We start from the raw sequence: 25,581 nt of genomic DNA, 5'->3' as shown, positions 1-25,581 counted from the left end.
GACCATACCGGAAGGGAATTCCTTTAAGGTATTTCCCAGTTTTGAAAACGAGGCCGTATGCATATTAGTGACGTCATGACAGAAAATGGCGGCTACCAAGTCGAAATGGCTCCTTTATGTCTTAGCTTCGTAAATGTTGATAATGTCTGTGAACAGCAACAGAGAATTACACCAGAACGATGCTCCACTGCAGCAGGGACATACTATACCTGAAAGAATGGGTGAGATGTCATTTCAAACTCATAATTTGGCATGTTTTACCTACAGGTAACTCGGTCACTTGTAAACAAATGCTAGCCTCAAAGACTGCAAAAGACAAACATTTTACTTAAAAGCATTCAATGCCGTTCTATGGTATACACGTGGATGCTGGCAGACATTTTCCTTATATCCTGTCATCAAAGATGGTGGCAGGGAATGTTAGGATGGTATCAATGGAAAAATGGCGGCATTCGATTTCGAAAATTTGACATCTGCAATCCGCCAGTGAAGAGGTCAAGTCTCTTTTATGAAAGATGTCTTTTTTTCATTCATATGAAATATATATTCTTAGACAGGTGTGATCCTAAAATAGCGAAGTGCCTGATTATAGACCTTAGAGCAACATAAACTATGAACAACATATCATACAGAAATAACAGACAAGTGTGCAACATGCGATGAAAACAAAAAGTGCAGAAGAAGCAAATAATGACTGGGATTAGTAACCATGGGCCATAGGAATGATTGAAGTGATTTGACAAGATCTTGTCCCAGTTGTCTTTGTTTATTTTAGTTGGATAGAGTAATTGTGAACAATATTTCACAGAACACCATGAGTACATATCTATGTACATAGTTTGATATATTTTACCAGGTACACATACCACCATGAGCACATCTGTATGTTCATTGTATGATATATTTCACGAGGTAGAATCTCATGAGTTAAATTAGAATTTGAGTAATGCTACCAATTGTGAAAAAAAGAGGAATGTTTTGTCTGATTTAGGAAATGGACAGCCCTTTTCCATTCCAATTCAATTCAAATAAGAGACAGGGTAGGAATATGTGCCTCACGTCAAGATTATATAAATAAGACATGACAATGTTGAGGTTAGATCAGTATTTCTTGTTATCATAGTGTGATCTAAGTGTTAAGTAATATGTACTCATTGATTCTGTGTTGGGGAAACTTTTACCACATTTTCATTATATTTTCTTGATGGGGAATTCGTTTACACTAGAGAAAACATGCCACTTTGGGATGACTACCCTTTTCCGTAAGTGGAATTTGTCTAGATTAATCCCTGTAGAATAATGGCAAGGTATACTGTAAATATATGGATTTAATATGACATTTTAAAGTTGAAAATATGTACTGTTATGACAGAATTGTCATCAATGTTATGTCAAACAATATTGTGATTACTAGCCATTTCATAGATTCATTCTGCCTCAATGGTCTACCTGTTCATGTCGTATAATCTGTCAGGGGATCTGTTTAATGATAATTTCAGGAACGTTATGTATGACTGTTAATATGTACATTTCATAAGTCATTGATACTGTGTTGTATATAAGGTATGGGTATATAGACTTTTAGATTGTGTTTGATTAAATCGCTACGAAATGAAATCACTTAAAAATTTCAGACGGAGGATCAGAATAACACATACAGTATGAGTCTAAAAAGTCATTTGCTATCTGAGAAAGGCAGTGCTTAGCCGTCCTGGTCCAAAAAGTCATTCTCCATCTGAGATATGCAGTGATAAGACCTGCTGGTCCAAAAAGTCATTCGCTATCTGAGATACGCAGTGCTAAGCCCTGTTGGTCCAAAAAGTCATTCGCTATCTGAGATACGCAGTGCTAAGACCTGCTGGTCCAAAAAGTCATTCACTGTCTGATATACGCAGTGCTAAGACCTGCTGGTCCAAAAAGTCATTCACTGTCTGATATACGCAGTGCTAAGACCTGCTGGTCCGAAAAGTCATTCACTGTCTGATATATGCAGTGCTAAGACCTGCTGGTCCAAAAAGTCATTCACTGTCTGATATACGCAGTGCTAAGACCTGCTGGTCCGAAAAGTCATTCACTGTCTGATATACGCAGTGTTAAGCCCTGCTCATGGATTAACAACACAAATATAATGGAGTGAATTCAGTGGGTTAGTTTATAAAGCCAAGATATGTGAACAGATGTGAATTTTATCAATTCTGATATAATTTCTCAAATTTTCCTTAGAATGTCACAAAATTTCTGCAGTTTTGAGACAAATAATGATCTTTAAATAATCAAAAAAGTTTCGGACAATAAGGAATATGTTCTTAGTCATCATTCAATGTAGCAATAAGTCTAAAGATGGCCATTTCTGTCACTTAGTTTTCATACAATTTCTCAATACTTTACCAATATTACTTGACACAAGTTTGTACACAATTTCTGAATACTTTACCGATATTACTTGACACAAGACTCTCCAGGGAATGAAAAACTTCAGTAGGTTTTTTTATTTGATGTTGCAGAGAGCTTTGGTGATAATGCTGTGACAATGAATGGAGACTTGGAGGAAGGAACACAGGGTCAGTTGTTCATCTGTCATCAGGAGGAAGAGGCAAAGTAAGTATCTACAGGTCATACACAGGGTACTGGTCAGTATCTGTGAGACAGACATACACAGGGTGCTGGTCAGTATCTGTGAGACAGACATACACAGGGTGCTGGTCAGTATCTGTGAGACAGACATACACAGGGTACTGGTCAGTATCTGTGAGACAGACATACACAGGGTGCCGGTCAGTATCTGTGAGACAGACATACACAGGGTGCTGGTCAGTATCTGTGAGACAGACATACACAGGGTACTGGTCAGTATCTGTGAGATAGACATACACAGGGTACTGGTCAGTATCTGTTAGACAGACATACACAGGGTGCCAGTCAGTATCTGTGAGACAGACATACACAGGGTGCCGGTCAGTATCTGTGAGACAGACATACACAGGGTACCGGTCAATATCTGTGAGACAGACATACACAGGGTACTGGTCAGTATCTGTGAGATAGACATACACAGGGTACCGGTCAGTATCTGTGAGACAGACATACACAGGGTGCCGGTCAGTATCTGTGAGACAGACATACACAGGGTACTGGTCAGTATCTGAGACACAGACATACACAGGGTACTGGTCAGTATCTATGAGACAGACATACACAGGGTACAGGTCAGTATCTGTGAGACAGACATACACAGGGTACCGGTCAGTATCTGTGAGACAGACATACACAGGGTACCGGTCAGTATCTGTGAGACAGACATACACAGGGTACTGGTAGGTATCTGTGAGACAGACATAACAGGACATACACAGGGTACTGGTCAGTATCTGAGAGACAGACATACACAGGGTACTGGTCAGTATCTGTGAGATAGATATACACAGGGTACCGGTCAGTATCTGTGAGACAGACATACACAGGGTGCCGGTCAGTATCTGTGAGACAGACATACACAGGGTACCGGTCAATATCTGTCAGACAGACATACACTGGGTACTGGTCAGTATCTGTGAGACAGACCTACACAGGGTACTGGTCAGTATCTGTGAGACAGACATACACAGGGTACAGGTCAGTATCTGTGAGACAGACATACACAGGGTACCGGTCAGTATCTGTGAGACAGACATACACAGGGTACCGGTCAGTATCTGTGAGACAGACATACACAGGGTACTGGTAGGTATCTGTGAGACAGACATAACAGGACATACACAGGGTACTGGTCAGTATCTGAGAGACAGACATACACAGGGTACTGGTCAGTATCTGTGAGATAGATATACACAGGGTACCGGTCAGTATCTGTGAGACAGACATACACAGGGTGCCGGTCAGTATCTGTGAGACAGACATACACAGGGTACCGGTCAATATCTGTCAGACAGACATACACTGGGTACTGGTCAGTATCTGTGAGACAGACCTACACAGGGTACTGGTCAGTATCTGTGAGACAGACATACACAGGGTACAGGTCAGTATCTGTGAGACAGACATACACAGGGTACCGGTCAGTATCTGTGAGACAGACATACACAGGGTACTGGTAGGTATCTGTGAGACAGACATAGCAGGACATACACAGGGTACTGGTCAGTATCTGTGAGACAGACATAGCAGGACATACACAGGGTACTGGTCAGTATCTGAGAGACAGACATACACAGGGTACTGGGCAGTATCTGTGAGACAGACATACACAGGGTACAGGTCAGTATCTGTGAGACAGACTTACACAGGGTACTGGTCAGTATCTGAGACAGACATAGCAGGACATACACAGGGTACTGGTCAGTATCTGAGAGACAGACATACACAGGGTACTGGTCAGTATCTGTGAGACAGACATACACAGGGTACCGGTCAGTATCTGTGAGACAGACATACACAGGGTACTGGTCAGTATCTGTAAGACAGACATACACAGGGTACTGGTCAGTATCTGTGAGACAGACATACACAGGTTACCGGTCAGTATCTGTGAGACAGACATACACAGGGTACTGGTCAGTATCTGTGAGACAGATATAGCAGGACATACACTGGGTACCGGTCAGTATCTGTGAGACAGACATAGCAGGACATACACAGGGTACTGGTCAGTATCTGTGAGACAGACATAGCAGGACATACACAGGGTACTGGTCAGTATCTGTGAGACAGACTTACACAGGGGACCGGTCAGTATCTGTGAGACAGACATACACTGGGTACTGGTCAGTATCTGTGAGACAGACATAGCAGGACATACACAGGGTACTGGTCAGTATCTGAGAGACAGATATACACAGGGTACCGGTCAGTATCTGTGAGACATACATACACAGGGTACTGGTCAGTATCTGTGAGACAGACATACGCAGGGTACTGGTCAGTATCTGTGAGACAGACATACGCAGGGTACTGGTCAGTATCTGTGAGACAGACATACACAGGGTACTGGTCAGTATCTGTGAGACAGACATACACAGGGTACTGGTCAGTATCTGTGAGACAGACTTACACAGGGTACTGGTCAGTATCTGTGAGACAGACATACACAGGGTACCGGTCAGTATCTGTGAGACAGACATACACAGGGTACCGGTCAGTATCTGTGAGACAGACATACACAGGGTACTGGTCAGTATCTGTGAGACAGACATACACAGGGTACCGGTCAGTATCTGTGAGGCAGACATACACAGGGTACCGGTCAGTATCTGTGAGACAGACATACACAGGGTACCGGTCAGTATCTGTGAGACAGACATACACAGGGTACCGGTCAGTATCTGTGAGACAGACATACACAGGGTACCGGTCAGTATCTGTGAGACAGACATACACAGGGTACCGGTCAGTATCTGTGAGACAGACATACACAGGGTACCGGTCAGTATCTGTGAGACAGACATACACAGGGTACCGGTCAGTATCTGTGAGACAGACATACACAGGGTACCGGTCAGTATCTGTGAGACAGACATACACAGGGTACCGGCTCATAAATTATCATAGTTAGAATCATGAGATAGATGTTAATGTTTGTCAACCAAAGTATTTTTATGACAAAAACAAATCTAAGAAACAAGCCATAATTGGTGAAGCCATTCAACAGACAATATAACTAAGTTACAGACTGATTGTTGTCAAGCTGGTCAATGTGGAGATAAAATTCACCCGATATTTTGTATTACACAAAAACGACATCATTTATAGAACATAGGTGACTTGAGTCTCCTGTTTTGTGTGAAGATATTCAGAATTCCAGACATCAACAATATCAATGAAGTTTCTTTTTTAAATGAATTGTTTTTCCTCGTAAACTAATATTACCCCCATTTTTATGTTTCCAACCCTTGTGTGTTTCAGTCCCCTGAGACAGAGGGAGAGGAAAAGAAGTGTTCACAACTCCATGGAGAAGAAAAGGAAGGAGAAAATCCGGTATTTTATTAACAAGATCGGAGAACTCCTCCCACCTGTTGACAGCGCGGAGAAAGAAAAAATTGGAAGGGTATGCAGGCTCCATTGGAAGAGATCTATAATGGGCATGTTCATTGATTGTGGATAAAAGTAGAAACTGAAAATTATGTAGTCTTGGAACTTTTTAAAGGTCTGATGACTTTTATAAAACAAACATTCTTTGATATTATTGTCATATAATTTTGTTCTCCAACACAGCAAGTGGATGCATAGGAATACAATTTCTTTGAGTAGAAACAAATTACACTTTGTGAAGTTCACTGTGTTATCAACCCAACATTTTTTTTTTAAAACTGCCTATCATTTTCAACTTATTAAAAAGATAAATATATCTTTTTCAAATCAAAATTTCCTAAGAACTAAAGTTCTTAATTATGTAATATTGGTGTTAATTCTATCTCCCCCCAATTATAGTGTAATATTGGTGTTAATTCTATCTCCCCCCAATAATAATGTAATATTGGTGTTAATTCTATCTCCCCCCAATAATAATGTAATATTGGTGTTAATTCTATCTCCCCCCCAATAATAATGTAATATTGGTGTTAATTCTATCTCCCCAATAATAATGTAATATTGGTGTTAATTCTATCTCCCCCCAATAATAATGTAATATTGGTGTTAATTCTATCTCCCCCCAATAATAATGTAATATTGGTGTTAATTCCAAATCCCCCCCCCCAATAATAATGTAATATTGGTGTTAATTCTATCTCCCCCCAATAATAATGTAATATTGGTGTTAATTCTATCTCCCCCCAATAATAATGTAATATTGGTGTTAATTCTATCTCCCGCCAATAATAATGTAATGTTGGTGTTAATTCTATCTCCCCCCAATAATAATGTAATATTGGTGTTAATTCTATCTCCCCCCCCAATAATAATGTAATATTGGTGTTAATTCTATCTCCCCAATAATAATGTAATATTGGTGTTAATTCTATCTCCCCCCAATAATAATGTAATATTGGTGTTAATTCTATCTCCCCAATAATAATGTAATGTTGGTGTTAATTCTATCTCCCCAATAATAATGTAATATTGGTGTTAATTCTATCTCCCCCCAATAATAATGTAATATTGGTGTTAATTCTATCTCCCCCCAATAATAATGTAATATTGGTGTTAATTCTATCTCCCGCCCCCCCCCCCAATAATAATGTAATATTGGTGTTAATTCTATCTCCCCCCAATAATAATGTAATATTGGTGTTAATTCTATCTCCCCCCAATAATAGTGTAATATTGGTGTTAATTCTATCTCCCCCCAATAATAATGTAATATTGGTGTTAATTCTATCTCCCCCCAATAATAATGTAATATTGGTGTTAATTCTATCTCCCCCCAATAATAATGTAATATTGGTGTTAATTCTATCTCCCCCCAATAATAATGTAATATTGGTGTTAATTCTATCTCCCCCCAATAATAATGTAATATTGGTGTTAATTCTATCTCCCCCCAATAATAATGTAATATTGGTGTTAATTCTATCTCCCCCCAATAATAATGTAATATTGGTGTTAATTCTATCTCCCCCCAATAATAATGTAATATTGGTGTTAATTCTATCTCCCCCCAATAATAATGTAATATTGGTGTTAATTCTATCTCCCCCCAATAATAATGTAATATTGGTGTTAATTCTATCTCCCCCCCAATAATAATGTAATATTGGTGTTAATTCTATCTCCCCCCAATAATAATGTAATATTGGTGTTAATTCTATCTCCCCCCAATAATAATGTAATATTGGTGTTAATTCTATCTCCCCCCAATAATAATGTAATATTGGTGTTAATTCTATCTCCCCCCAATAATACTGTAATATTGGTGTTAATTCTATCTCCCCCCAATAATAATGTAATATTGGTGTTAATTCTATCTCCCCCCAATAATAATGTAATATTGGTGTTAATTCTATCTCCCCCCAATAATAATGTAATATTGGTGTTAATTCTATCTCCCCCCAATAATAATGTAATATTGGTGTTAATTCTATCTCCCCCCCCCCCCCAATAATAATGTAATATTGGTGTTAATTCTATCTCCCCCCAATAATAATGTAATATTGGTGTTAATTCTATCTCCCCCCAATAATAATGTAATATTGGTGTTAATTCTATCTCCCCCCCCCAATAATAATGTAATATTGGTGTTAATTCTATCTCCCCCCAATAATAATGTAATATTGGTGTTAATTCTATCTCCCCCCAATAATAATGTAATATTGGTGTTAATTCTATCTCCCCCCAATAATAATGTAATATTGGTGTTAATTCTATCTCCCCCCAATAATAATGTAATATTGGTGTTAATTCTATCTCCCCCCAATAATCCTGTAATATTGGTGTTAATTCTATCTCCCCCCAATAATAATGTAATATTGGTGTTAATTCTATCTCCCCCCAATAATAATGTAATATTGGTGTTAATTCTATCTCCCCCCAATAATAATGTAATATTGGTGTTAATTCTATCTCCCCCCAATAATAGTGTAATATTGGTGTTAATTCTATCTCCCCCCAATAATAAATAATATTGGTGTAATTTGGTGTTAATTCTATCTCCCCCCAATACTAATGTAATATTGGTGTTAATTCTATCTCCCCCCAATAATAATGTAATATTGGTGTTAATTCTATCTCCCCCCAATAATAATGTAATATTGGTGTTAATTCTATCTCCCCCCAATAATAATGTAATATTGGTGTTAATTCTATCTCCCCCCAATAATAATGTAATATTGGTGTTAATTCTATATCCCCCCCAATAATAATGTAATATTGGTGTTAATTCTATCTCCCCCTAATAATAATGTAATATTGGTGTTAATTCACACTTACAGTAAGGATATTTAGTGTTGTGTACCAGATATTACATTCACACTACAGTAATATTTAATGTTGTGTACCAATCTCACCTGACAGTAAGGATATGTTATGTTGGTGTTAGATATTACATTCACACTACAGTAAGGAATATTAGTGTTGTGTACCAGATATTACATTCACACTGGATATTTAGTGTTGTGTGTGAGATTACATTCACACTACAGTAGCAGGATATTTAGTGTTGTGTACCAGATATTAATACATACAAGAGCTGAAAGTTACAACAAGCAGATTGCTGTGTTGGTAAATAGTATGAGGTTGTGTGTAAGATTACATTCACATTACAGTAAGGATATTTTTTGTGTGTAGTATAACACACTGCAGTAAGGATATTTAGTGTTGTGTGTACCATATTACATTCACACTTACAGTAAGGATATTTAGTGTTGTGTACCAGAGATTACATTCACACTTACAGTAAGGATATTTAGTGTTGTGTGTACCAGAGATTACATTCACACTTACAGTAAGGATATTTAGTGTTGTGTGTACCAGAGATTACATTCACACTTACAGTAAGGATATTTAGTGTTGTGTGTACCAGATATTACATTCACACCTACAGTAAGGATATTTAGTGTTGTGTGTACCAGATATTACATTCACACCTACAGTAAGGATATTTAATGTTGTGTGTACCAGAGATAACATTCACACTTACAGTAAGGATATTTAATGTTGTGTGTACCAGATATTACATTCACACTTACAGTAAGGATATTTAGTGTTGTGTGTACCAGAGATTACATTCACACCTACAGTAAGGATATTTAGTGTTGTGTGTACCAGATATTACATTCACACCTACAGTAAGGATATTTAGTGTTGTGTGTACCAGAGATTACATTCACACTTACAGTAAGGATATTTAGTGTTGTGTGTACCAGATATTACATTCACACTTACAGTAAGGATATTTAGTGTTGTGTGTACCAGAGATTACATTCACACCTACAGTAAGGATATTTAGTGTTGTGTACCAGAGATTACATTCACACCTACAGTAAGGATATTTAGTGTTGTGTACCAGAGATTACATTCACACTTACAGTAAGGATATTTAGTGTTGTGTGTACCAGAGATTACATTCACACCTACAGTAAGGATATTTAGTGTTGTGTGTACCAGAGATTACATTCACACCTACAGTAAGGATATTTAGTGTTGTGTGTACCAGAGATTACATTCACACCTACAGTAAGGATATTTAGTGTTGTGTGTACCAGAGATTACATTCACACCTACAGTAAGGATATTTAGTGTTGTGTGTACCAGAGATTACATTCACACTTACAGTAAGGATATTTAGTGTTGTGTGTACCAGAGATTACATTCACACTTACAGTAAGGATATTTAGTGTTGTGTACCAGAGATTACATTCACACCTACAGTAAGGATATTTAGTGTTGTGTACCAGAGATTACATTCACACTTACAGTAAGGATATTTAGTGTTGTGTGTACCAGAGATTACATTCACACTTACAGTAAGGATATTTAGTGTTGTGTACCAGATATTACATTCACACTTACAGTAAGGATATTTAGTGTTGTGTACCAGAGATAACATTCACACTTACAGTAAGGATATTTAGTGTTGTGTGTACCAGAGATTACATTCACACTTACAGTAAGGATATTTAGTGTTGTGTGTACCAGAGATTACATTCACACTTACAGTAAGGATATTTAGTGTTGTGTGTACCAGAGATTACATTCACACTTACAGTAAGGATATTTAGTGTTGTGTGTACCAGAGATTACATTCACACTTACAGTAAGGATATTTAGTGTTGTGTACCGAGATTACATTCACACTACAGTAAGGATATTTAGTGTTGTGTGTACCAGAGATTACATTCACACTTACAGTAAGGATATTTAGTGTTGTGTACCAGATATTACATTCACACTTACAGTAAGGATATTTAGTGTTGTGTACCAGAGATTACATTCACACCTACAGTAAGGATATTTAGTGTTGTGTGTACCAGACATTACATTCACACTTACAGTAAGGATATTTAGTCTTGTGTACCTTACAGTAAGGATATTTAGTGTTGTGTGTACCAGATATTACATTCACACTTACAGTAAGGATATTTAGTGTTGTGTACCAGATATTACATTCACACTTACAGTAAGGATATTTAGTGTTGTGTGTACCAGAGATTACATTCACACTTACAGTAAGGATATTTAGTGTTGTGTGTACCAGAGATTACATTCACACTTACAGTAAGGATATTTAGTGTTGTGTGTACCAGAGATTACATTCACACTTACAGTAAGGATATTTAGTGTTGTGTGTACCAGAGATTACATTCACACCTACAGTAAGGATATTTAGTGTTGTGTGTACCAGAGATTACATTCACACTTACAGTAAGGATATTTAGTGTTGTGTGTACCAGAGATTACATTCACACTTACAGTAAGGATATTTAGTGTTGTGTGTACCAGAGATTACATTCACACTTACAGTAAGGATATTTAGTGTTGTGTGTACCAGAGATTACATTCACACTTACAGTAAGGATATTTAGTGTTGTGTGTACCAGAGATTACATTCACACTTACAGTAAGGATATTTAGTGTTGTGTGTACCACACCTACAGAGATATACACACCTACAGTAAGGATATTTAGTGTTGTGTACACACACCTACAGTAAGGATATTTAGTGTTGTGTGTACCAGAGATTACATTCACACTTACAGTAAGGATATTTAGTGTTGTGTACCAGACATTACATTCACACCTACAGTAAGGATATTTAGTGTTGTGTACCAGAGATAACATTCACACTTACAGTAAGGATATTTAGTGTTGTGTGTACCAGAGATTACATTCACACTTACAGTAAGGATATTTAGTGTTGTGTGTACCAGAGATAACATTCACACTTACAGTAAGGATATTTAGTGTTGTGTGTACCAGAGATTACATTCACACCTACAGTAAGGATATTTAGTGTTGTGTACCACACCTACAGTAAGGATATTTAGTGTTGTGTACCAGACATTACATTCACACCTACAGTAAGGATATTTAGTGTTGTGTGAGATAACATTCACACCTACAGTAAGGATATTTAGTGTTGTGTACCAGACATTACATTCACACCTACAGTAAGGATATTTAGTGTTGTGTACCAGAGATAACATTCACACCTACAGTAAGGATATTTAGTGTTGTGTACCAGACATTACATTCACACCTACAGTAAGGATATTTAGTGTTGTGTACCAGACATTACATTCACACCTACAGTAAGGATATTTAGTGTTGTGTACCAGAGATAACATTCACACCTACAGTAAGGATATTTAGTGTTGTGTGTACCAGAGATTACATTCACACTTACAGTAAGGATATTTAGTGTTGTGTACCAGAGATAACATTCACACCTACAGTAAGGATATTTAGTGTTGTGTACCAGAGATAACATTCACACCTACAGTAAGGATATTTAGTGTTGTGTGTACCAGAGATTACATTCACACCTACAGTAAGGATATTTAGTGTTGTGTGTACCAGAGATTACATTCACACCTACAGTAAGGATATTTAGTGTTGTGTACAGATTTACATTCACACCTACAGTAAGGATATTTAGTGTTGTGTGTACCAGAGATTACATTCACACTTACAGTAAGGATATTTAGTGTTGTGTGTACCAGAGATTACATTCACACTTACAGTAAGGATATTTAGTGTTGTGTACCAGAGATAACATTCACACCTACAGTAAGGATATTTAGTGTTGTGTACCAGACATTACATTCACACCTACAGTAAGGATATTTAGTGTTGTGTACCAGAGATTACATTCACACCTACAGTAAGGATATTTAGTGTTGTGTACCAGACATTACATTCACACCTACAGTAAGGATATTTAGTGTTGTGTACCAGAGATAACATTCACACCTACAGTAAGGATATTTAGTGTTGTGTGTACCAGAGATTACATTCACACCTACAGTAAGGATATTTAGTGTTGTGTGTACCAGATATTACATTCACACCTACAGTAAGGATATTTAGTGTTGTGTGTACCAGAGATTACATTCACACCTACAGTAAGGATATTTAGTGTTGTGTGTACCAGAGATTACATTCACACTTACAGTAAGGATATTTAGTGTTGTGTGTACCAGAGATTACATTCACACTTACAGTAAGGATATTTAGTGTTGTGTACCAGATATTACATTCACACTTACAGGAAGGATATTTAGTGTTGTGTGTACCAGAGATTACATTCACACTTACAGTAAGGATATTTAGTGTTGTGTGTACCAGAGATTACATTCACACCTACAGTAAGGATATTTAGTGTTGTGTGTACCAGAGATTACATTCACACTTACAGTAAGGATATTTAGTGTTGTGTGTACCAGAGATTACATTCACACCTACAGTAAGGATATTTAGTGTTGTGTGTACCAGAGATTACATTCACACCTACAGTAAGGATATTTAGTGTTGTGTACCAGATATTACATTCACACTTACAGGAAGGATATTTAGTGTTGTGTGTACCAGAGATTACATTCACACTTACAGTAAGGATATTTAGTGTTGTGTGTACCAGAGATTACATTCACACCTACAGTAAGGATATTTAGTGTTGTGTGTACCAGAGATTACATTCACACTTACAGTAAGGATATTTAGTGTTGTGTGTACCAGAGATTACATTCACACCTACAGTAAGGATATTTAGTGTTGTGTGTACCAGAGATTACATTCACACCTACAGTAAGGATATTTAGTGTTGTGTACCAGATATTACATTCACACTTACAGTAAGGATATTTAGTGTTGTGTGTACCAGAGATTACATTCACACCTACAGTAAGGATATTTAGTGTTGTGTGTACCAGAGATTACATTCACACCTACAGTAAGGATATTTAGTGTTGTGTGTACCAGAGATAACATTCACACCTACAGTAAGGATATTTAGTGTTGTGTGTACCAGAGATTACATTCACACCTACAGTAAGGATATTTAGTGTTGTGTGTACCAGAGATTACATTCACACTTACAGTAAGGATATTTAGTGTTGTGTGTACCAGAGATTACATTCACACTTACAGTAAGGATATTTAGTGTTGTGTGTACCAGAGATTACATTCACACTTACAGTAAGGATATTTAGTGTTGTGTGTACCAGATATTACATTTACACTGATAGTAAGGGTGGTTTCTGATCCAATGTTTCAGTGGAAGAGATTGGTAAATTGAAGTCTGAGATTGCAGCTATAAAAAGGGAGAGAGATCGATATGCTGATCAGTTACGAAAAGGAGGTAAGGAAAGACGATATAGACAAAGGGAGGTAATTACTAAATGAATAACACGCTGAAACAGTTACGACAAAGGAAATAGGAATAGAGGCTTAAATACAAAAGGGAGGTAACCACTAGATAAACAACTTCATACATATAAACAACAGACAGAAGGAGAAAAGGGAGGTAATATCTTTATAAACAACAGATTGAAAACGTTATGACAAGGAGGTAGGAATAGAGACTTAAAGACAACAGGGATATAACCTTATAACTGTAACAAGATATACTGTGAGGACAAGCAGGATAAAAATAGCGTGATAGTTTTGATCCTCTAACATTGAGGCACATTTTCTCCATTTCTTCTCTCTGTCTGTATTATTTATATACCATGTTATGAGGTCAGATATCATACCTGTAGATAACAGTTCTAGGTTACCTATGAGTTTTATTTTAATGATGAATGATTAAATTGATAAAAATGGTTTGTAATCATTGTAAATATAAAAGAGGGTGAAAGGAGTGTTACTTTCTAGATATTTATAAAATTTTGTTTTGCGTCAGGTGGAACATATGTTGAGACAGCAAGCCAGTGGGGACAGAAAGTGAGTGTACCTGATGCCTCCGACCCCTCTAATGGAGCAGCCACACCCCATAACGGCTTAGGGGGCCAGGAGGCAGGTTCTGAACCCCAACCCTCCTCTCCTGCCCCAATTGCTGAAAATGCTGACAACAAACCAAAAGGCAACAAAAAAAAGCGTAATACAATCAGTCTCCAGCTGGAAATTAAAAAACAACAACAACAACAACAGTCATTAGAGATGTCTACACAAGGCATGATGGGAAATTTTGGAAATGTTGCAATGAACAATATGATGATGAATCAAATGATGTTTGGAAACAGCCAGATGATGATGCAGCAGCACATGATGGGGGTCGGATCTCAAGGTCAAGGTCAAACTACTGATTCAAATGCTGCTGAGATGGCTGGAGCTGGTCTCATACAGCTGGCCATGCAGGATGCAGGGATCACTCCAAGTACAAGTGTATCATCCGATGAAAATGTTACCTCGACAACAACTCAAACGAGTTCAGAGTCGATGACCACTGCAAGCGATAACTCTGCACTTGAAACACTTGCTTCCATAGCAACAGTTCCACAGACAGCAGGGGCTGTAGGTTCCTCCGCACCGGTCAGTCAGGCTGCAGTGTCACCGCTTGTCTCACAGAGTGGCTCGGCCATGACTGCCACAACACAAGCTATTAATTCAAACATGCCTATCATGGCCACCGGACAAAGTGGCATAGGACAGATGCCACCAAACAATAACATGATGAATGTTCCATTTGGTGGCCAACAGCAATTCCCGCCAGGCATTCTACAAGGACAGCAGGGAGGTTTCAATGCGGGCATTCCTGCCCCACAACAGCAGATTATGTTCATCAATGAGCAGGGCGTTCCCTGTATTGCTAATGTGCCTCTGGGAATAGACCCAAACACACTGGGTATTCCAAACTTTCAGAAACAAGTTGTGGGAATGGACAAACCTGGAAATATTGGACTCCAAGGATTTGGAAATGTGATGGTCCAGAAGGACCAGGGGATAACTACAGATCAAACGCTCATCGCTAATATGAATCTCCAAAGTCAGCAGACGTTCCAGCAGACCCAGGGGGCCGTTGCTATGGGTACGCCTGGTATGGTTCAGCCACAGATGCCATTAGGACAACAGGTGATGCAACCAATGCATCAGTTGACTGGTGGACTTAATAACCAAGGGCAACAGGGACTCATCATGCCTGTTAGTCAGAGTGGCAACCTGCTGATTAATTCAACCAATCAGAATCAAGGCCCATCTGGTAACCAGCTCCCTCAGGCTCTACTCCTTCCAAATGGACAGATTATCCCTGTGGTAGCTAACCCCCAGACAGGGGTTAATGGCGGAGGAGGGGTCATCCAGACTAATGCTCAGTGGCAGAGCGGGGGCTTACAAGCAGGCGGGGGCCTACAAGGGGGCAGCATTCAGCAGTCAGGTGCTCCCCAGGGAAACATAACAGTATCAGCAGCCCCACCGCGAATGTCCCTGCCCCCAGGGATCCAAGGCAGTGTAATGGCTAACGGAATGGATGGATCCATTATGCCTGCAGGACCAAACCCTGGAACATTAGCGTCCAGTGCTGGACAAATACAGGTTAATATGTTACATGAGCAATGATGAATGGATTTTTCTATATTTGTTGTTGTCCATAGGTCTTCACCATCAATGGTCATTTTTTTGTCTTTTATCATTTTCATATTCCTGACTTTTAGAAACTCCTGTAATGATTTTAGATAAATTTAGCAGAAAAGTTCTAAGGGCAATGACAAACTAGAATTGAAATTGCATGATTCGAACCCCAAAAAGGCTTAAAGTTTGGCTAAACTCTATGAATGGAAAAGTCTCAATGTGTTTTGACAATGTTAATTTCATAACCTCGCATTCCCACATTGCTGTCAAGGGTGGGAATAGAATTTTGGATTACCGGAGACAAAATCTCATAGTGACCTATTCCAGTACTCTTTTGTCTGGCATTGCCCGGTGTCTGTCATGAGCCCATAAACTTTTTACATTTTCAACTTCTTTAGGAAAACTTAAAGAAATAATTTCAGTGAAATTTTTCAGAGGCCTCCCATGTTTGAAGTTAAACCCAAATAGAGGCCAGAGGGGTGGGACTCAGAAGAGGTCAAATTGTTGAAATTTCAAACATTTTCTCAATAAACAAGTATGATAGAATCAAACACTCTTGATGGATGGAAGGGTCTTAAAGTGCTTTACCAAAATTGTGAATTTCATGTTCACAGGATCTCTTTTTTCCTTTGTTGAGGGGGTAATATTTCATATAAAAAAAATGAGATTTTTGAGAATACTTTCTTTGGAAAATAATCACTTGGTTAGTATTATTACTGCAATATGACAGTTTGATTCTTTGTATATCTAGAACTTGACTGGCCTTCAGGGGCTTATAAGCCAAACCAAAAGGGGTCAAATTCCCTCAAATTTCAAAAAAATAATTCAATACCCTGATATGGAAGAATCTATTAAATCTTCTTCATGGTTGTGTTTATAGGAAAATTACATTTTTGAGTGGAATTTCTTTTAGTTCAATGGTGGTTAGAAGCTTTAGAATGGGATGGCAGTTAATGTTATACACAGTTTACATTACAAGTGTAGTTCATATTACTTTGTTAACAAGAATTTTGTCTTTATGACACGTTACAAGAATTTTGTCTTTATGACACGTTACAAGAATTTTGTCTTTATGACACGTTACAAGAATTTTGTCTTTATGACACGTTACAAGAAAAGTTTTATCTTAGTTGACTATTAGTCCTACATTTGATACAGGTAAACAAGGTAGTAGGCTGATCAAATCTGCCTGCTGTCTGTCACTAGAAGAAACCACTATTACTTAAGAAGTACTGGATGGATTGTACTGAAATTTCTTATAGGTTCATGTTGGTCCTGAGTTTCTCCATTTCGAATTTGGAATTGATCAGAAAAACAAAATGGCCGACAGGCAGCCATCTTGAATTTTGACAATGAATGTTTGTTACTGTTATTTCTTTAGGACTGGATGCACCTTTCTCAAATTTCTTATGAATGTTTGCCTTGGTCCCTAGTTTTGCCCTTCCAAATTTGGGACTGATCAGAAAAACAAAATGGCTGACATTCTCACAATTTCTTGAGAGGAATTTTCAAATTTCTTACAATTAGGAGCAGAAAAAAGAAGGGAAAAGATCCAAGTTTTTAGAACAAATTTAGACCAAACAGTGGTGGGTCCCTCCATGGAAGCTGTTTTCAAAAAGAAATAATTCAAACGTCTTTAATGTTGTTACCAGGTTACATTTCACAACAAAAACTAATCAGGTCTCAGTTTGGCAAAATTTAAGCTAAAAATTGCCAATAGGAATGTATTACAAAAGCTTAAGAAATTTCCTGACACCTTAAGTGATGTAATGCTTTTCTATCGGAAAATTTCCTTTAGTAAAGGAAGATTCGTGACACAAAAAATTCATTCGTAAAAAAGAAAAGAACAAAAAACATGTCAGTGGTATGGTTCCAGTGATTATTGTTGTAGGATAATGATGAATTGCTGACAACTTTAGAGAATTTTTAGATCGAACAAATTCAAGTAATGATGACGACCATCAATGCAAGAGGGATAGTAAATCTTTTACATGTTGTGGATATTTTTTTTTTTTTTGAATTCTAGACAGTTTCAGGAGGAGAAATTGCTAACAAAGAGTAAAATTTGAATGAGATCTTACTGTTTTTTCTGTATTGTAGGTTGGACAGCCTCAGGTGGCATTCTCCCACCAGTCCTCCAGTATGGGTTTACTAATGACAACTGCCTCGAACCTTCCTGGCACGAATGCTGTGGCCAACTCCTCAGTCTCTCAGCCTCTCTCTGAAGCTGGTCAGACTGGCAACATGGTTGACGTCATGGCAACAAACAAAGGAAAAACTTCATCTGTAACAGCAAGTGGTCAACAAGTTGTTGACCCCAAGCAAGGTCAAGGCCTGTTACGGTTTAGTGACTCGGATATGTCTGATCAGTCCAGAGGGTCACAGGTTATCGTGAAGTCAACAGGGTCAGCTGGTGTTTTTCCAGCAGTATCTGATAGCACCACCATGCCTTCAACTTCTGGGCCACCAGGGAATTCTGGGATACCAGTTGGAATGCCAGTGCCACCAAGTGGTGGGATGGGAACCGGAGCCAATGGGCCAATACTTCTTACCATGAATCTCAATGGTCAGCCAACCAGTGTTTTAGTTGACCCGACCACCATGCAAGTGTTGGGCACTGTTCAGAATCCTCAGCAAGCCCCACCGCAGTCAGTTGCTGGACAAGTACAAGTTGCAGGTCAACAAGCCACAAGTCAACAGGTTACAGGTCAGCAGGTCACAGGTCAGACCATGCAGGTCACACCTCCAGGAAATACTGCACCTAGTAAAAAAAGCAAGAAAAATTCACAGAGAGCCATTTGTCCTAAACCCACTGCCAAGAACAAATCAGGGCGAAGCTCTGAAGGACAGTTGTTTACAAATGAAGATGAGGACCAATCAGAATTGCCCACACAACCTGTGCTGCCAACAAAAAAATCAAAGTCTAAGAAAAATAAAACATCGAAAGTGGTTTCCACTGCAGCGACCACTACTACTACTACAGAGACTACAACACAAGACGAAAGTGCTACTGACACCACAGATATCTTAGCAAAAGCTGCAGAATCGATTTTTTCTGCTGATATCTCACCTCCTATTGGTGGATTTTATAACCCAGCCAATGAAGACAATCCTCTGCAGATAGACACTAGTGCAGGGGAGACGGAAGAGGATCCAGAGGCAGGAAGAACACCAAGAAAAGAACCCGCACCAGCAGATAACATCGGCGGCATGCAACAGGTGAAGGAGCTACATGTGGAAGGAGATGGCACTGATATCCTTCGAGGCAGTCAAACTTTGTCACATCAAGAAGTCACTGATGTTTTGGGTGTAGACATGATGTTGACTAGTAGGGGCCCTGGTGACATCCTTACAAACATTACTACTACTACGTCTATCCACACAGACCTTGGAAGTCTAGGTGCAGAGAAGTCAACACCTGATAACAATGGTGTGTTTTCTCCACCATCCCATACAGAAACACCAAAGAAGTCTTCTAAAAAATCAAAGAAACCAGAAAAGGAAAAAAGTATTACTCCCGAGAAAACTAAAGTAAAGGCAACTGAAGATGAAATTCAAAACACAGTGAAAGAAATAATGAACTCGGTAAAAAACAACACCCCTCCACCAGTAACAAAAAAATCAAATAAAAAAGCAACGAAGAAGGCAGCATCTGTGGAAAAGCCTTCGTCAGTGTCAGAAAAAATAACCGAACCAGTGGAACCCACAGATTCTGTCATCGCTTTTCCTGATACTATCATATTTTCTGAGAAGGAATTGTCGGATGTTTTAGACCAGGTGGAGAATCTCGGTTCTTCCCTAAGTGACAGTTCACAAACAGTGACTCCTCCAAAGAAAAGTAAATCAAAGAAAAATAAGGGAGATAACTTGCTTAGTGATAGTGAACCAGCAAGCAAGAAACAGAGAAAGGGATCAACACGAGAGAAAAATAAATCATCCGCTGTCACGGAGAATGTTAGTGGAAAGTCATCAATGTCTGTGTATGATTTTGAAGAGGATGGACAGGAGGAATTTTCATCACCGCTACGATCACTCCAGACAAAACGTAGTTCTTCTGCTATTAGTAACACTCCAGTCTCAATTGATTCATTAATTAAAAGTGCTTCATCAGCGCCTGTCAGTGTTTCTAGTGTGTCTCCATTGAGAGAACATTTACCATTCTCAACGCGGGGTTGTGCTAGTGAAGGACACCTATTTCCCTCCCCCAATCAAGTCAATTTCACATCTGCATCCCAAGATGCATCATCAGAATTTCCCGATTCTGCGATGACAGAGAGGCCTCTTTTTGATACTCAGTTACCTCCACCAAAGGAAAAGAAATCGAAAAAACGCTCAAAGTCCAAAAAAGCAAACAAATCTCAGACACCAGATACTGCAGACAGAACTTTACCTGAAAAGGATGTGTTAGAATCTCAAAAGCAATCAACAGTGCCAGAAAAAACCAGTGACGACCCTTTAACTCCTTCAAACAGATTCAAACATACAGACTTTGACGAGTTTGAAACTAAAAAGAAGGAAAATGATATTGAAAAGATGGATATTGATTTACTGGAGAAAAGTCCCGAGCAATCAACAAACAAGAAAAGTGAGAATGAATGTTTGGGTCTAGAAACTAATACGAATGACACAAGTCTTTTGTCATGTGTTCAGAACAGTGTGATAATGGACGAACAATTGGCTCCCAGTGTGCCACAAAGGGATCCGTCCCCGCCAAACTCACTGAGTGACTCTGTTGCTCTTACGGATCCTGTCCACATTTCTACACACTCCTTGGCTTCTTCGGAGAATTCAGATATAGACAACACAATGAACAGCATACTCGGTCTTTCTGCTGCCGCATCACTGTCTCCACACATTATATCGCCAGGGCAACAACAGCCTGTTCATCATGTGCGGGTCAGCTCACCACAACTTCAAACCCCCAAATCTACTTCCCCTGTGTCAATGACATCACCTCAGCAGCAATCGCTACAGCATCCAGTGTTGATATCTGTTGCTAGTAGTGACCCACTTGTTTCTCGTGCCTCTTCTGTTACCTCGTGCTCCTCCATGACAAATTTCTCATCACCAGGTGATTTACCGTACTCAGCAGAGTCCCTGTTTAATCCACCATCTGACAAGCCAACCATTTCTTCTGCAACAAAACCTACCACCCTGGCTATTTCTAGACAGGATAGTGATAAAACAACTCACTCCTTGTTTGAAAAATCTCCCATGGGATCAAAAGCACGAAATGGCATCTTTTCAGCAGATAACTTTGTACAGACAAACAAAGATGAAGGATTACGAACTGATAAACCAGCCAATCAAGTTAACGTGATAAGTCCTCCTTTATCAAGCTCTTTAAGTCGTATAGGTAATGAAAATAGCTCAGATGCTTTCAATTTTGCTAGTATAGGTCTAAATTTAGCAACACCTACAACATCTACAACTTCTATTATTGATAGTCTAAATATGTCTTCAATCATATCCACGATAGCCAACACATCGGTCACGACGTCATCCTTCACATTTACACTATCATCTGTTACATCAACATCAACAACCTCTAGTGCTGGAATGACGTCACATGACAATCACCAAAGTGTTCATCCATATCCTTTTTATTCGCCTCAGTCTCATCATCATTTGCCATCGTCATCTAATGTGTCAAATCTTCTGAGTAATACAAATCAACAACAGGAACAACAGCAGCAACAACAGCAGCAACAACAACAACAGCCATCACTAACCATGCCAAACTTTGATATCGATCTTAGTAATAACGTTACATCTCATTTGGGACATCAACAGAAACGAACATCAAATGAGACTGTACCGCCACCTCATAATCAGAGCAGTCAGTCACAGTTGTTCTACGGTATGTCAGGTGGCAATCGCCCCAGTTGTTCAGTTCAGAACCAGCAAAGGGAACCACAAGAACAACCACCAATGATTCCTAATATCACGGTAAGTTCACATAACCCTATCAGCAAATCTCAGTCGGAACAGATTCATAATACTCATAAACGGATGCAGGAGTTAGGTCAGAGTTCAGTGCGGAGTGGACAACCTCCAGCCAAGACTAGTAACACCGACCATCGAGGGAGTGAACTTGGGGCAATGGAACGCCAATTTAATGTTAAACAGTCTAATGCTGATCCCCGTGGTAACGACTTGAATACCATGGACAGGCAATTCAATCTCAAGTCCTCTGGACAGGATCCTAGAACAAATGATCTAAGTGCGTTGGACAGACAATTTAATATTAAATCCTCAAATCCAGATCCTAGAACAAACGATCTAAGTGCAATGGATAGGCAATTTAACATTAAATCGTCTAATCCTGATCCTCGAGGAACTGAACTTGCTAATATGGAAAGACAACAATTTAGTATGAATAATGTCCAGCCGTTTTTTACTCCCCCAAATTTTTCTAATGCTGGTTCACAGTCGATGAACACCCATCCTCTGCGTCACCCGCCCTTGAACTCTGTTGAGGAAAGGTCGGGTTTACCAGGTGCCCGTGCCTATGAACCTATATTCTCCCCGCACTCACAGGGGTTTAACCCAGCATCGCAGGGTTTTGGTGGAAGTCGATATGAATCTAATGTAATGTTTCCTCACCAGAGGGAAAGTTCTGGTGTTGTGGTAGGAAATCAACCCCTCAGTCACACACCACCGATTCAAACCGATGGTCGCAAGTCAGCGAATTCACAAAGTTCTAGTGCCAAATCAAACAAACAGAATAGCAGTCAACAGTCACAACACTCAGTGGCTCAGCAGCAGCAGCAGCAACAACAACAACAACAACAGCAGCAGCAGCCAAGATCCATGAGTGGCCCACCACCTCATACTGTTCCCACTCCTCCACATCATCCTCCTTCCCACAGACCAACGCCCCCTCAAGCTTCCTCACAACCTCCACCATCACATCAGTCGCAAGTGTCTCATTCACGACAGCAGAAAAGTGCTTCACGTTCAAAACAATCACAGAAAAAAAGTAAACAACAGCAACAGTTGTATAGTGAAATGGAGAATCCTTATCAACACGCCATGTTTGATGCTAACAGGAGTTTGACACCGTTCTTTGGACTTCCTCCGCAGAATCTCTCACCACCTGCACGGAATATGCAGAATGAAGGGCCAGGGCTGTTTGCAGCAAATCTATTTGCCGCAGGGCCTCGACACACAGCTACTGCCTCTATGCCAAAGAATGCAGAAATAAGCACTCCATATAATCCTTTGTTTCCTACTGGGCGACCCCAGAATGGCCTTGGTTTGAACTTTCAACCTGGATTCGGTATGAACACTGTTCATGGTGCGATGTCGAATGCCCCATCAATAACTCCACACTCCGGTAGTGTAACTGTTACCCCTCATATGTCCAATTTTAGTTTGACAAATATTTTCTCGGATGTGAACAATTCTTCGCAAAATGATTCATTAAATATTTCACCAATCAAATTTCCTCATTCGAACTCGATAATGCCCCATCAGAGTATGGATCCAAATGCCCTGCAGCATCCTCATCACCAGGGAGGTCCTATATATCATCCTCATAACAGGACACACCCCCCTCCTCCCGTACTTCACAATGCTATGAGTATAAATAGTATTCTCGGCCAGCATCATCACAGTTTTGAGACGCGAGGCGTGCCCCAGGGTATGAACGCGTCCGGCCCTACTTTCCACGGTCCAGGTCACCCTCCATCATTTGCTATGCCACCATTAAACTTTTCTATGCATGACCCATGAAAGGTGTATGTATATTTAAGACAAATTTTGTTAAAAAGAAAAAAATATTGTCAGTAAAGTTTTGCTTTAAAATTTTTTAGGAATAATTTCAACATTGTTTAGATACTGTAAGCATATTGTTATTTAGAATGTGGCATAATTAAGGTGGAATTCTGTAATATTGCGTCAGATTAATGTTTTATCTCTGTTTCGCTCCAGATCATATTGTACCTCTTTCTGTAAAGATTTTTTTTTTTGTCTTGACAGTTTTACCAAATGGTTGAAGCGTAAAGGTTGTTGATTTTTCGCTGGGTCAATTCATTCTATTTTCAAGATTGTTTTATTCTGTCTTCGAAGTGTGTAGCAAAAATTAGAACCTTTTGAAAATTACAATTTCTCCAGTGTTTCTATCTTGCCTGAAAACTCAGAAGTAAAAGTTACATGTGAACTTATAAATGTGAAAATATTGCTTTCTGAACTGTATCTCTGTTGCATTATATCTATCTCATTATGTCATGTTTCAGACTCATCTGTCTTGTCAGCTGTTTCTGTATATTAACATATTTGATTTTGTCAGTATACTGCATGTATACTCATTTCAGTGGAATTTGAAAATTAGCGCCTTTTGCTCTGAAATCACATATCAAAGTGCCTGTCATCAGGCATGGAAACAAATCACAAAATAATTTGGTGTTGATTTACACATACAGCTGGTAGTTCATGAATTGTATTTTATATGATAACTGTACACCTGATTATCAGAAAATTGTAAAGATTGCGGTGATTCAATGGTTGAAATTTTCAGTGTTAGTACAATTAGAAAGCAAAAAGGATTTCATTTTCAAAGAAAATCATAATTCAGGCAATTTCTCAAAAAGATTCTAGTTGTAGGAAATGTATTCTATCACAATTTTGTCGTTGAAAGTGGGGGGAAAAGAATAATCCATGAAAATGACAGTCTTTAAATATTGTTGTTGAAATAAAATGCAGTAGAGAAAAATGGATCATGGATATACTGTTGTTATGGCAACTTTTTTTTTTGTTCAGAATGAAAACATTATTTCAGATTAAATCTAAATTAAATTGAATTTTCTGTGTTAATTAATTGTGAAACAATTGCCAATAATCTTTGAAATTCAAATTCTGTTTAAGATAAAATATTTTGTTTGATACTACTAAGGAACTTTCTGTAAGGGTGACAAGTGTCCTCCTGTGGTGGGGGAGGAGGGATAACCTTTTTTCCTTTCTCAGCCTATCTAATACAATAGTAAAGGATTTAAAGGGTCCAAGGGCACTGATTTTTTGCATTTTAAAGGATATTTTTAGGCTTTGTTGCAAGGTGGTAGGCCAATCACAACTTCAATTCATTTTTTATTTTACAAGTCCACATGTAAAGAGAGATCAGGTTTTTTTTTTCTTTGAATTGAATAT

The 25,581-nt window shown here is 38.7% G+C and overlaps 1 protein-coding gene across 1 annotated transcript; it reads left to right on the top strand.

Moving 5' to 3' along the window:
• Window positions 1-142: 142 nt before the first annotated feature.
• On the top strand, window positions 143-24,171 carry LOC132559224 (nuclear receptor coactivator 6-like). Its single transcript, XM_060223844.1, has 8 exons — window positions 143-221; window positions 2,505-2,598; window positions 5,899-6,040; window positions 14,167-14,227; window positions 14,771-16,398; window positions 18,535-19,098; window positions 19,171-23,187; window positions 23,233-24,171. The coding sequence occupies exons 1-8, from the start codon at window positions 143-145 to the stop codon at window positions 24,169-24,171; spliced, it is 7,524 nt and encodes a 2,507-aa protein (XP_060079827.1).
• Window positions 24,172-25,581: the final 1,410 nt, after the last annotated feature.

Source organism: Ylistrum balloti, unplaced genomic scaffold (assembly GCF_031769215.1).
Source record: "Ylistrum balloti isolate Yb309-2 unplaced genomic scaffold, AGI_CSIRO_Ybal_v1 Utg370878, whole genome shotgun sequence".
Classification (NCBI taxonomy): Eukaryota; Metazoa; Mollusca; class Bivalvia; order Pectinida; family Pectinidae; genus Ylistrum; species Ylistrum balloti.
The sequence above is the reverse complement of the archived record's forward strand: the minus strand, read 5'-3'. Positions and strand labels throughout refer to the sequence as shown.

Excerpts from the sequence above, each read along its gene's own strand:
- LOC132559224 (XM_060223844.1), top strand. The coding sequence starts at position 143 with ATGTCTGTGAACAGCAACAGAGAATTACACCAGAACGATGCTCCACTG. Across the intron at positions 16,399-18,534 it reads CCAGTGCTGGACAAATACAG|GTTGGACAGCCTCAGGTGGC; the intron begins GTTAATATGTTA and ends TCTGTATTGTAG. Across the intron at positions 23,188-23,232 it reads GTCAACAGTCACAACACTCA|CAGCAGCCAAGATCCATGAG; the intron begins GTGGCTCAGCAG and ends CAACAACAGCAG.